The sequence below is a fragment of the Protobothrops mucrosquamatus genome, unplaced genomic scaffold (assembly GCF_001527695.2).
Source record: "Protobothrops mucrosquamatus isolate PMUCROS unplaced genomic scaffold, P.Mucros_1.0 scaffold3655, whole genome shotgun sequence".
NCBI lineage: Eukaryota > Metazoa > Chordata > Lepidosauria > Squamata > Viperidae > Protobothrops > Protobothrops mucrosquamatus.
The window spans coordinates 34,045-47,936 of NW_015389616.1; the positions used below are offsets into that span (position 1 = coordinate 34,045).

The window sequence follows — 13,892 nt, forward strand, 5'->3', positions numbered from 1 at the left end:
AGAGAGATAGATAGAGAGAGAGATAGGTAGATGGATGGATGGATATAGATAGATTAGATAGATAGATAGATAGATAGATAGATAGATAGATAGATAGATAGATAGATAGATAGATAGATAGCATGTATAAATGGATGAATGGATGAGAGATGATGGATGATAGAGGAATGATAGAGATAGACTGACATGGAGGGATGGATGGAGAGAAATAGGATGGATGGATGGAAATTGAATGGATGGATAGCTAGATATGGTAGGAAAGGAAGGAAGGAAAATCATACAGTGATAGATGATAGAGATGATAATAATAATAATAATAATAAATAATAATAATAATAATAATAATAATAATAATAATAATAATAATAATAATAATAATAATAATAATAATAATAATAATAATAATAATAATAATAAAGTTGGAAGGGACCTTGGAGGTCATCTAGTCCAACCCCCTGCTCAGGCAGAAAACCTTATACCATTTCAGACAGGTGGCTGTCCAGTCTCTTCTTAAAAACTTCCAGTGTTGGAGCATTCACAGCTTCTAGATAGATGGATGTATACATGGATGGATGAGAGATATGGTGGATGAATGAGAGAGAGAGAGAGAGAGAGAGAGAGAGAGAGAGAGAGAGAGAGAGAGAGAAACAGATAGATGATGAATGGGTGGATGGATGAGATGAGATGAGATGATGGAAGATGATAGGTAGATAGATAGATAGATAGATGATAGATAGATAGATAGATAGATAGATAGATAGATAGATAGATAGATAGATAGATAGATAGATAGATAGATAGATAGATAGAAGGATGGATGTATAAATAGATGGATGAGAGATATGGTGGATGAAAAAGGAAAGAAAGAAAAGAGGGAGGAAGGAAGGGAGAAAAAGGGAAGGAAAGGAAAAAATAAGGGAGGGAGAAAAAGTGAAGGAAGGAAGGAAAGAAAGAGAAAGAAAGATGTTTCTCTTTTATTCAGAGGAGAGCGATGTGTGCCAGGAGAATGAAATTAGACACTTTCTGAATTTTTGACATGGCCAGCCCTCCAAAATTTGCCATCACTGATCTAATACCTTGACTGCAAAGTTAGAAGAAGAGGCAATTTTGTCAGAAATAAATATAATATATTACAACGAAACATTGAATATGTTTATAAGGAAACCGAGAGACTGGAGTTTTGGCAAAACCAAGCGACACAGAGGGCAAGTTTAAATTTGGAAGTAAGCGATCCCTGTGGATCCATGGCTGAAGAGAAGTCCTTCCTTTCTGCACGCCGATGTGTTATTTTATGTCTGGTAGCAGCCCTTACCTTCTCGGCGGAGGGAATAACAGGAGCCAACTACGAGAAGGAGAGCGGATATCTAATATGACACGTATTAACAGCAGCAAGAATTGTATTTGCCCAATATTGGGAAAAATGAAAACTTACCAACTGAAGAAGTACTAATTAAAAACAATTCTAGAGTGCGCAGAAATGGATAGATTGACTTTAGAGATTAAAGAGAAACAAAATTCGGTGTACTTTAGAACCTGGGATAATTTTTTATCAATGGCTAGAAAAAACGATTCAGAGAGATAGGAATGTGATGTGTAATTTTGAGTACATACCAGCAAGAAGGACGACATGGAGTGATTAACTAATATTGCCTAAGGCAGGGGTAGGCAACCTTGGCTCTTTTATGACTTGTGGACTTCAACTCCCAGAATTCCTCAGCCAGCATGGGGGAACTATGGCTCCCTTCATGACTTGTGGACTTCAACTCCCAGAATTCCTGAGCCAGCATGGGGGAACTATGGCCCCTTCATGACTGGTGGACTTCAACTCCCAGAATTCCTGAGCCAGCATGGGGGAACTTGGAAACCTCTCCCTTTTCCCTCAGCATGGCTGGCTCAGGAATTCTGGGAGTTGAAGTCCACGAGTCATCAAGGGAGCCATAGTTCCCCCATGCTGGCTCAGGAATTCTGGGAGTTGAAGTCCACCAGTCATAAAAGAGCCACGGGTACCTACCCCTGGCCTAAGATAATTAACCATATTTCGGTTAGATCACCTTACACTCCCTTTTAAGTTTTACTGCCCTCTTAGGAAGCTTCTTCTCTTCCACAGAAATGGCAGGATATCGTGAAGGAAGTTAAGTTCCTCCAGCGGATTAAGCATCCGAACAGCATAGAGTACAAAGGCTGCTACCTGCGGGACCACACAGCATGGGTAAGCCGACGTTGGTTTTATTCATTTCGTTTTGCCAGTATCCCACCTTTATTATTTTTATAAACAAGGCCGCGAACCTATCTAAGGCTCCTTTCCCCTCCCCGGAACAACAGCCCTGTGAGGTGGGTTGGGCTGAAGAAAGAGGGATTGGGCTAAAGTCACGCAGCTGGCTTTCATGCGGAACTAGAACTCACCATCTCCCGGTGATTGGCCCAAAGTCACCCAGCCGGCTTTCATTCTAAGGTAGGACTAGAACTCACCGCCTCCTGGTGATTGGCCCAAAGTCACCCAGCTGGCTTTTATGCCTAAGGCAGGACTAGAACTCCCAGTCTCCTGGTGATTGGCCCATTCTAAGGCAGGACTAGAACTCACCATCTCCTGGTGAATGGCCCAAAGTCACCCAGCTGGCTTTTATGCCTAAGGCAGGACTAGAACTCCCAGTCTCCTGGTGATTGGCCCATTCTAAGGCAGGACTAGAACTCACCATCTCCTGGTGAATGGCCCAAAGTCACCCAGCTGGCTTTCGTGCCTAAGGCAGGACTAGAACTCATCGTCTCCTGGTGATTGGCCCAAAGTCACCCTGCTGGCTTTCATGCCTAAGGCAGGACTAGAACTCCCAGTCTCCTGGTGATTGGCCCATTCTAAGGCAGGACTAGAACTCACCGTCTCCTGGTGATTGGCCCAAAGTCACCCAGCTGGCTTTCATGCTTAAGGCAGGATTAGAACTCTAGGCTCCTGGTGATTGGCCCATAGTCACCCAGCCAGAGTTCTAGTCCCACGTGAGTCTTGAAAGTCAGCTCGGTGACTTTGGATCAGTCACTCTCAGCCCAACCCACCTCACAGGAGTGTTGTAGAGAAAACAGTAGGAGACGGCAATATTAGCTACGTTCACCACCTTGAGTTATTTATAAAAATAACAAAGTCGGGATATAAATAAAACTTTAAAACAAATAAAAATAAGCGCGACAATATCGGATGCAGAGAGACTGTATTTGTATGTAGAACAAAGTGGTGAAAATGAAAGACAGCTGCGGCTTTGAAAACTATTGTCACAAATCTTTCTTTCTTCACCCTCCTAACCCTTGGTTTTCCTTTCTGTCTGCTGCAGCTTGTTATGGAATATTGTTTAGGATCAGCATCAGATTTACTAGAAGGTGAGTCCATTTGTTTGTTTGTTTGTTTGTTTGATGAACCCTAATTCATTACATGAAAAAGCTAGGCTGGATAACTTATTAGAGACAGTTCCTCAGCGTTCAGTAAAAGTTAGATGTGTTTGTCTTGCTTACTTAATGGCAGCTTGTTGAATACACTGAATTTGTATATCTATAAACCATGGTCTGCAAGCCGCAGTTACTAAGAGATCACAATACACCAGGGGTAGGCAACCTTGGCTCTTTTATGACTCGTGGGCACTATCTAACAAAATGAAATTCAGTGGTGAAAAAGGTAAGGTTCTACATTTAGGCAAGAAAAACCAAATGCACAGGTATAGTATAGGGCAGGGGTGTCAAACTCAATTTCACTGAGGGCCGCATCAGCATTGGGGTTGCCCTTGGGGGGGGCGGGTGGGTGTGGCCAGAGTGGGTGCAGCCTACTGGGTGGGCGTGGCCAGTTCTACATCATTCGCGTCAAGGGTGCCTATGGGGGCCTGGGCAGGAGTGGGACAGATCTGAGGGTCTCTGGCAGAAGGGGGTGGGACTGGGGCAAGTGCCAAGGCATGGTCCACCGGGGCAAGTGCCAAGATGGCCACCACAAAATTGTACACTGCCTCCCGGCCGGCCAGGGCCAAGGAAGCGGGGGCCGTTTCCAGGATGGCTTCGCGGGCCACATGAAACCACTTCACGGGCCGCATCCGGCCTCCGGGCCTTGTGTTTGACATGTCTGGTATAGGGGGTACCTTGCTCAATAGTAGTAACTGTGAGAGGGATCTCGGAGTCCTAGTAGACAATCACCTAAATAGGAGCCAGCCGTGTGCTGCAGCTGCCAAAAAGGCCAACACAGTGCTGGGCTACATTAACAGAGGGAGAGAATCAAGATCACGCGAAGTATTAATACCACTTTACAAGGCCTTGGTAAGGCCACACTTGGAATACGGCATCCAGTTTTGGTCACCAGGATGTAAAAAAGATGCTGAGACTCTAGAAAGAGTGCAGAGAAGAGCAACAAAGATGATTAGGGGACTGGAGGCTAAAACATATAAGGAACGGTTGCTGGAATTGGGTATGTCTCGTTTAATGAAGAGAAGGACGAGGGGGGACAGGATAGCAGCCTTCCAGTATCTCAGGGGCTGCCCCAAAGAAGAGGGAGTCAAGCTATTCTCCAGAGCATCTAAAGGCAAGACAAGAAGCAACGGATGGAAACTAATCCAGGAGAGAAGCAACCTTAGAACTAAGGATAAATTTTATGAGTGAGAGCAATTCACCAGTGGAACTACTTGCCTCCAGAAGCAGTGAATGCTCCAACACTGGAAGTTTTTAAGAAGAGACTGGACAGCCCATTTGTCTGGAATGGTATAGGGTTTCCTGCCTGAGCAGGGGGTTGGACTAGATGACCTCCAAGGCCCCTTCCAACTCTGTTATTCTGTTATTTCACAGCCAGAATTCTGGAAGTTGAAATCACCCCTCTTAAAACATGCTGGCTGGGAAATGCTGGGAGTTGAAGTCCACCCCTCTGAAAGTTGCCAATGTTGGACACCCCTGGTTTAATGCCATCACTGCCCTGCTAACGATACCTCTCTTTCCTTCAGTTCATAAAAAGCCGCTGCAAGAAGTGGAAATTGCTGCAATCACCCACGGTGCCCTCCAAGGATTGGCCTATTTGCATTCCCACAACCTGATCCACCGGTGAGTACTTTGCTGTGTATCTCTCCTTGCATTGGTTCTTGCTCTAAGTAGCAAAATGAAATTCAACATAGAGAAAATTAAAGTTATACGCTTAGATAAGAAAATGTATTTGTCTGAAATGGTCTAGGGTTTCCTGCCTGAGCAGGGGGTTGGACTAGATGACCTCCAAGGTCCCGTCCAACTTTATTATTATTATTATTATTATTATTGTTGTTGTTGTTGCTGTTGTTAAAAACCAACTGTATAGATGTAGAATGAAACCTGGCCCAATGCCAGTAACTGCAAGAGGGACCTCGGAGTCCTAGTGGACAATCCCTTAAATATGAGCCAGCCGTGTGCTGCAGCTGCCAAAAAAGCCAACACAGTGCTGGGCTGCATTAACAGAGGGAGAGAATCAAGATCACGTGAAGTGTTAATACCACTTTACAAGGCCTTGGTAAGGCCACACTTGGAATCCTGCATCCAGTTTTGGTCACCACGATGTAAAAAAGATGCTGAGACTCTAGAAAGAGTGCAGAGAAGAGCAACAAAGATGATTAGGAGACTGGAGGCTGAAACATATAAAATGAACGGTTGCTGGAATTGGGTCTGTCTAGTTTAACGAAGAGAAGGACGAGGGGGGACAGGATAGCAGCCTTCCAGTATCTCAGGGGTTGCCCCAAAGAAGAGGGAGTCAAGCTCTTCTCCAAAGCGCCTGAAGGCAGGACAAGAAGCAACGGATGGAAACTGATCAAGGAGAGAAGCAACCTGGAACTAAGGAGAAACTTCCTGAAAGTTAGAACAATTAATCAGTGGAACGGAAGTTTCCTTCAAAAGTTGTGGGTTCTCCATCACTGGAGGATTTTCAAGAAGAGGCTGGACAATCATTTATCCAGGATAACATAGGATCTCTTGTCTGAGTAGGAGGTTGGACTAGAGGACCTCCAAGGTCCCTTCCAGCCCTGTTATTCTGTGTTCTGCTTGTGGACCTTCTGATTGTCTGTTTTCTGCTTCTCCCTCCTGAGTTTTTTAGGCTTCCAAGAACAAATCTTGTAGTGCTGAAGTGGCCTGGCAGGGCCCGCAGAGATTGAAAGGGGCCTAAAGAGAGGCACACACCCAGATACAAATAAATTCCATTTTGCAGAGCCAGAGCGAAGCGTCAGCCCCGTTTATTGGCATATTTTAAAAAAGGGTGTCTTTTTTTTTTTAGAAATAACTTGTGAAACAAAAATTTAGCTTTTAGAAAATCACCCACCCGGGTGCAAGTTAAAGACAAGTAGGGCTCAACATACGACCACAATTTCTGTCGCTAAGCAAGGCAGTTGTTGAGTTGAGCTTTGCCCTATTTTACGATGTTTCTTCCCACATCCTACAGTTGTTCAATTAGTCACACCGTTGTTAAGTGAATTCGGTTTCCCCATTGACTTTGCTGGTCAAAAGATCACAAAGGAAGGGGATCACGTGACCCTGGGACGTTGCAAGTGTCATAAATACGAGTCAATGGCCAAACATCCGAATTTCGATCACGTGACCAGGGGGATGTGTCAACGGTCGTGTGAAAAACGGTCATAAGTGCCGTTGTAACGTTCAGTGGTCACTAAATGAATGGTTGTAAGCTAAGGACTGCCTGTACTGTCTTTTTTTCCCCATTCCGTGGATAAACCTGTGGCTTGCCTTCCTTTCGTTCCCAGGGATATCAAGGCGGGGAACATTCTACTGACGGAACCAGGCCAGGTGAAGCTTGCTGATTTTGGATCGGCTTCCATCGCGTCCCCTGCCAATTCGTTTGTGGGGACTCCCTACTGGTAAGCAAGGGGTTCCCCCTGGAGTTAGAGCGCCATGATTGGCAGGAGGGAAGAGAGAATGGGATGGGATGGGATGGAATGGAATGGAATAGAATAGAATAGAATAGAATAGAATAGAATAGAATAGAATAGAATAGAATAGAATAGAATTATGGACTAGACTAGACTAGACTAGACTAGCCTATAGAATAGAATAGAATAGAATAGAATAGAATAGAATAGAATAGAATAGAATAGAATAAGAGAATAGAGAATAGAGAATAGAGAATAGAATAGAATAGAATAAGAGAATAAAGTAAGAGAATAGAGAATAGAATAGAATAAGAGAATATAATAGAATAGAATTATAGACTAGACTAGACTAGACTAGACTAGAGAATAGAATAAGAGAAGAGAATAGAGAATAGAATAGAATAGAATAGAATAGAATAGAATAGAATAGAATAGAATAGAATTATGGAGTAGACCAGTGGTGGCGAACCTATGGCACGCGTGCCAGAGGCGGCATTCAGAGCCCTGGCACCCTCCTGGCACCTGGCGATAAATAAGTGGGTTTTGGGTTGCAGTTTGGGCACTCGGTCTCTAAAAGGTTCGCCATCACTGGACTAGACTAGGGAATAGAATAGAATAGGAATAGAATAGAAATAGAAATAGAATAGGAATAGAATAGAATAGAATAGAATAGAATAGAATAGAATAGAATAGAATAGAATAGAATAAAGACAGGTGTGTCAAAGTCAATTTCGTTGAGGGCCGCATCAGCATTGCGGTTGCCCTGGGGGGGACAGGATGGGTGTGGCCTACTGGGTGGGCGTGGCCAGCTCTACATTGTTCGCGTCAAGGATGCCTGTGGGGGTCTGGGCAGGAGTGGAGCAGATCTGAGGGTCTCTGGCAGAAGGGGGTGGGACCGGGGCAAGCGCCAAGGCATGGTCCATTTCCTCATTCCTCACAAAGGGTGACACCTGCCCAGCATGCACCCAGGGGAGTGGGGCCTACACGGCAGGGGCCGGTTCCTCGCTGTTTCCGGACGGCCTTGTAGAGCTAAGACTGAATGCGTTTCGGCATAGATGGCCACCACAAAATTGTACATTGGCTCCCGGCCGGCCTGGGCCAAGGCCAAGGCAGCGGGGGCCGTTCCCTCACTGTTTCCAGGACGGCTTCGCAGGCCACGTGAAACCACTTCGCGGGCCGCATCCGGCCCCCGGGCCTTGTGTTTGACATGTCTGGAAGAATAGAATAAGAGTAGAGTAGAGTAGAGTAGAATAGAATAGAATAGAATAGAATAGAATAGAATAGAATAGAATAGAATAGAATAGAATAATAATAGAATAATAATAGAATAATAATAGAATAGAATAATAATAGAATAGAATAGAATAGAACAGAACAGAACAGAACAGAACAGAACAGAATAGAATAGTCTGGTCCCCCTTGAATGCTGTTGAACTTCACCAAGTATTAAACCTGCCCCAATCTGATCCCTTAGGAAATAAAAGCCTTTGATTCAATTTGGTTAAAGCACAGGGTTCTTTTACTAAGAATGTTGGTTGCAGTAAAGTCAAGCCAGCTCTGAAATCTCCCACGCTCACTAGATATCAAAATACAGTGTAGGTTTGCCCACAGCCCATCCCTCTCCCCCCATCCTGTGACCCGTCCATTTCCAGCCAACCGGAGCTCGCCAAAGTGTTTTGAGAATTCCGAGATGTTTGGGGGTAATCCGCGCATTTCTCGGGGCGCCCGGCCATGGGGTGCGGGTGCAAACAGGATCCGGCCGCTCTGGTTCTTAACCATCTGTCATTCCCCTCCCTCCCAGTTTCCTATCACGAAAACACAAAGCTTTGTTCCCCTTTCATCTTTCCCTCTTCCTTCCCGCTTTCATTCTTCCTCCCCTTCTCCCCCCTTTCAGCTTTTGATGCCAGGGTGCCTGTGAGGCGCCAAGCCGAACCAGGCAGAGCCGACACCAAGTCTCCTCCGGGTGCAAACTGCCAATCTGGGAGGATTCCTGTGTAAAAGGCAGGAACAGTAAAATAGCTAATGGAACTCTTTGCTTGTGGATCTGGTTGTTTGCAACTCTTCAAAGAACTTTGAGACATCGTTTACCCTAAAGAATCTTTTATTCGAGTAGCATAATATCGGCACTAGATAATCGAAGCCAAAAACTAAATTCCCCTCCCCTGAGCACACAGTATCAAAGCACAATTCCCTCCTCCAATTCACAGCCATAAATCACATTCCCCAATTAGTTTGAAATGCAGGCTTCCCCTCCAGTTCTCCAGCCCGCCATTCCTTATCATCTCTTATTTCAAAAGCCCTGAATTCATACACTATCACAGTGGTCGCAAACCTATGGCACGCGTGCCAGAGGCGGCACTCAGAGCCCTCTCTGTGGGCACGCACACCATGCCCTGGAGATGGCAACCATCCCTCTTCAACCAGCTGCTCGCTAACTTGCCGAGGTCCCACATGGCCGGATGTATCCCACACCCATGCGCTCACTGGCCGCTGTGTGCGGGGCCGATGGTTTCAGGCAGCAGCCACCCCGGCCCCTGCTTCACCTTGCCCTGTGACAATGGCACCCCCGCCCTGCCTCGCCTTGCCTCACCCCGCAGGACGAGCCTCCTGCCCACCGCCCCACCTGCCAGAGACCCCCTGGATTTCCCCCAACCCTGCCCGGTCCCCACAGGCGTCCCTCCCCAGGAGCAACATCAAGGTGATCAGGCCCACCTTGGCCACACCCACCCAGTCTGCCATGACCACCACAGCCACGCCCACCCAGTGGGCCACGCCCACCCCGCACCCGGCGATAAATAAGTGGGTTTTGGGTTGCAGTTTGGGCACTCGGTCTCTAAAAGGTTCACCATCACTGCACTATTACAATATTGTTATGTCTAACTATAATAATAATAATGATGATGATAAAGTTGGAAGGGACCTTGGAGGTCATCTAGTCCAACTCCCTGCTCAGGCAGGAAACCCTATACCATTTTGGACAAATGGCTGTCCAGTCTCTTCTTAAAAACTTCCAGTGTTGGAGCATTCACCGCTTCTGGAGGCAGGTTGTTCCACTGGTTAATTGTCCTCACTGTCAGGAAGTTTCTCCTAGGTTGCTTCTCTCCTTGGTTAGTTTCCATCCGTTGCTTCTTGTCCTGCCTTCAGGGGCTTTGGAGAATAGCTTGACTCCCTCTTCTTTGGGGTAGTCCCTGAGATACTGGAAGACTGCTATCCTGTCCCCCCTCGTCCTTCTCTTCGTTGAACTAGACATACCCAATTCCAGCAACCGTTCCTTATATGTTTTAGCCTCCAGTCCCCTAATCCTTTGTTGCTCTTCTCTGCACTCTTTCCAGAGTCTCAACATCTTTTTTGCATCGTGATGACTAACTCCCATCACATTCCTCCTCCTCCCCCCCCAGCATCCTCTAATTCTAAGAGTAAAGCATTAGAAAGAACAAGGCTGCATCTCCATCTGTTGTCAAAGCAAGAATGTCCTGATGTGAGCAGCGTTGACCCTAACGTTGTGCGTTTCTTCGTTTGCTTTTCAGGATGGCCCCCGAAGTGATCCTGGCCATGGACGAAGGGCAGTACGACGGTAAAGTTGACGTGTGGTCCCTTGGGATCACCTGCATCGAATTAGGTGAGCCCTGCGGGTCTCCTTGGGTCCCCCAGCTGAGGCTTTGTTTCTTCCCGCTCCTTTACAAATCAGCCATCGACAGGCACACAGAGATAAACGACGTCTGCATGCCGCTTAAAAGAGAAAAGCCAAAAAGGGAACAAAATGACCCAAATGCCTCCTCACCAGCACCCAACACCCCGATTGGCAGAGAATAACACCAAGATTAACACTCGACTAAGAATCAAGGAGTAAACAACACCCCACTCAAGGAGCCACCAATAGCACTTAGACTTATATACCGCTTCACGGCGCTTTTACAGCCCTCTCTAAGCAGTTTTACAGAGTCAGTCTATTTGCCCCCAACAATCTGGGTCCTCGTTTTACCGACCTCGGAAGGATGGAAGGCTGAGTCAACCTGGAGCCGGTCAGGATCGAACTTCCTGGGTGTGGTCAGAGTCAGCCTGCAATGCTGCATTCTAACCACTGCACCACCACGGTAGGAAAGAAAGATAGAGAGGAAAGGAGAGAGAGAGGGAGGAAAGAAAGAAAGAAAGAAAGAAAGAAAGAAAGAAAGAAAGAAAGAAAGAAAAGAGAAAGAAGAGAAGGAAGAAAAGGGAGGAAGAGAAGAGGGAAGGAAGGAAAAGGGAGGGAAGGAAGGAGAAAAATGGAAGGGAGGAAGGAAGGAAGAAGGGAAAAGGGAAGGAGAGAAAAAAGGAAGGAAGGAAGAATAGCAATACCACTTAGACTTATATACCGCTACACAGTGCTTTACAGACTTCTCTGAGCGGTTTAGAGAGTCAGTGTATTGCCCCCCAACAATCTGGGTCCTCATTTTACCGATCTCATAAGGATGGAAGGCTGAGTCAACCTGGAGCTGGTCAGGATCGAACTTCCTGGCTGTGGGCAGAGTCAGCCTGCAATGCTGTATTCTAACCACTGCGACATCAGGATTTCCTTCCTTCTCCTTTCCTCGCTCCCTCCTTCCCTCCAATAGCATTTAGACTTATATGCCGCTTCTGAGTCCTTTACAACAGGGGTCCCCAACCCCAGGGCCATGGGCTAGTACCGGGCCCCAGCATGCCAGCAACCAGTCTGCACAAACGACCAAAGCCCCATCTGCAGGATGCAGGCAGCACACAAAACCACACACCGTCCGGTCCGCGGAAAAACCTCTCTCCATGGAACCAGTGGTCCCTGGTGCCCAAAAGATTGAGGACCTCTGCTTTACAGCCCTCTCTGAGCTGTTTACAGAGTCAGCCTATTTTCCCCCAACAATCTGGGTCCTCATTTTACCGACTTCGGAAGGACGGAAGGCTGAGTCAACCTGGAGCCGGTTAGGATCGAACTTCCTGGCTGTGGGCAGAGTCAGCCTGCAAAGCTTCATTCTAACCACTGCACCACCAACTTAGACAAACAATCAAATGGTAAACAGAAACGAACTACCCCCCGAGAACGAACTACCCCCCGAGATCCGGACGATTCCGGATCTCCTAACCTTCCGCCGCGCCCTCAAGACATGGCTTTTTCAACAAGCGGGACTGACCTAAGGTGAATTTTAAATAGGGATAATTTTTAATGATTTTAAATAGTCACAGCCACTAATATTTGGGTTTTAATTGGTTTTTAGAAGGGGTAATTCTGTATATTGTTTTAACATGCTGTGAGCCGCCCTGAGTCCCATGGGGAGAAGGGCGGCATATAAATTTTGTAAAAAAAAAAAAAAAAAAAATAGGGAACCTCCAAGAACTCTTTCATTGACACTGATTGACCAAGCCACTGGTCCAGAGGTCCCCAACCTTTGGGGCACCAGGGACCACCGGTTCCGTGGAGAGAGGTTTTTCCATGGACCGGAGGGTGTGTGGTTTTGTGTGCTGCCTGCATCCCGCAGATGGGGCTTTGCTTGTTTGTGCGGCCCGGTTGCTGGCATGCCGCAGCCCGGTACCGGTCCACAGACCTGGGGTTGGGGACCCATGTACCAATATATGAAATGATAGCAAACCCCACTCCCTATTAGCATTGATGCTGTTACCTAGTTGGGTAATGAAATGTCCACGAGAAAGCACGTAAGATCAGCAAGACTAGAGGACCCACAGTCGTCCTCCTCTTCTTCCTCCTCCTCCTTCCCTCCCTCCCTCTTTTTTTTTGGGTTTTATTTGTTAAATTGCTCTGCCGTCCATCTCTCCACCAAACGAATGTTCAGCTTGGAACACCATAAATAACAGAATAAAACAGGTGTCTTCCAACTTGTCCCTTTGATGACTTGTGGACTTCAACTCCCAGAATTGTGCCTGGCTGAGGAATTCTGGGAGTTGAAGTCCACAAGTCATGAAAGGGCCAAGTTGGAAGACCCCTGCTTGTGGACTTTGACTCCCAGAATTCCTCAGCCAGCGTTCCTGACTGAGGAATTCTGGGAGTTGAAGTCCACAAGTCATCAAAGGGGCCAAGTTGGAAGACCCCTGACTTAAAGCATCCTGGCTGAGGAATTCTGGGAGTTGAAGTCCACAAGTCATGAAAGGGCCAAGTTGGAAGACCCCTACTTGTGGACTTCAACTCCCAGAATTCCTCAGCCAGCGTGCCTGGCTGAGGAATTCTGGGAGTTGAAGTCCACAAGTCATGAAAGGGCCACGTTTGAAGGCCCCTGGAATAAAACAATGATACGATTAAAACATCAGACATTAAAAAGCCAGAGCCCTAAAATTAATACTAAAAAGGATAAGATCTGACCTTCGTTCTCTAAATTGGAGCCTCAACCCCCAGGATGTGGACCGGTACCGATCAATGGCAGGTTGTAAACTGGGCTACGCGAGCGACGGGCGAGGGCGCGAAGCTTCAGTTCCACCCACGCAGGATTCGGTCACACCCACGCAAAACCATCCTCCTCGCCCCCACCGCTACCAGTCCGTGGAACCCCAAAGGTTGGGGACCACTACTCTAAATCACCACGGCCCACCGAGCTGTTTAGCACAACAACCTGTTTTAAGAGGGGGCAGTTTCCTGGCTGGGGTCAAAGGTCAAAGTGGGAGATGCTTGTGTTTGTGGCTCTTTCTCATTCCCCCCTCCCCCCCTAGGGTCTCGGGGACAGGAGGGGGGGCAATGGGGGCGAGAGAGGAGGCGTCCGCAGCAGCAGGGTCTAAAGCCCCCCCCTTTTCTCTTTCGCACAGCGGAACGGAAGCCTCCGTTGTTTAACATGAACGCCATGAGTGCCTTATATCACATAGCGCAGAATGAATCCCCCCTCCTCCAGTCCAGCGAGTGGTGAGTCGGGAGAGGGTCTCGCCGGGGCGGGGAGGGGGAGTGGAAGAGGTTGGGGATTGAGCTCTGGGCACATTGTGGGAGCAGCCCCCTCAGATTGGCTGGCTTATCTGTCTATCATCTTCCTACCTACCTACCTACCTACCTACCTATTCTCTCTGTCTCTCTCTCTGTCTCTCTCTCTCACACACACA

The 13,892-nt window shown here is 47.1% G+C and overlaps 1 protein-coding gene across 1 annotated transcript in view; it reads left to right on the top strand.

The window, feature by feature from the left end:
* The window catches only part of LOC107298013 (serine/threonine-protein kinase TAO1-like), a gene marked incomplete at its 3' end in the record, with an annotated part of 35,645 nt that overhangs the window by 7,280 nt on the left and 14,473 nt on the right, over positions 1-13,892 (top strand). The window contains 6 exon segments of the mRNA XM_015827375.1: positions 2,108-2,209; positions 3,318-3,363; positions 4,956-5,052; positions 6,723-6,836; positions 10,376-10,467; positions 13,608-13,701. Of these exon segments, the coding sequence (XP_015682861.1) occupies positions 2,108-2,209; positions 3,318-3,363; positions 4,956-5,052; positions 6,723-6,836; positions 10,376-10,467; positions 13,608-13,701 (545 nt within the window).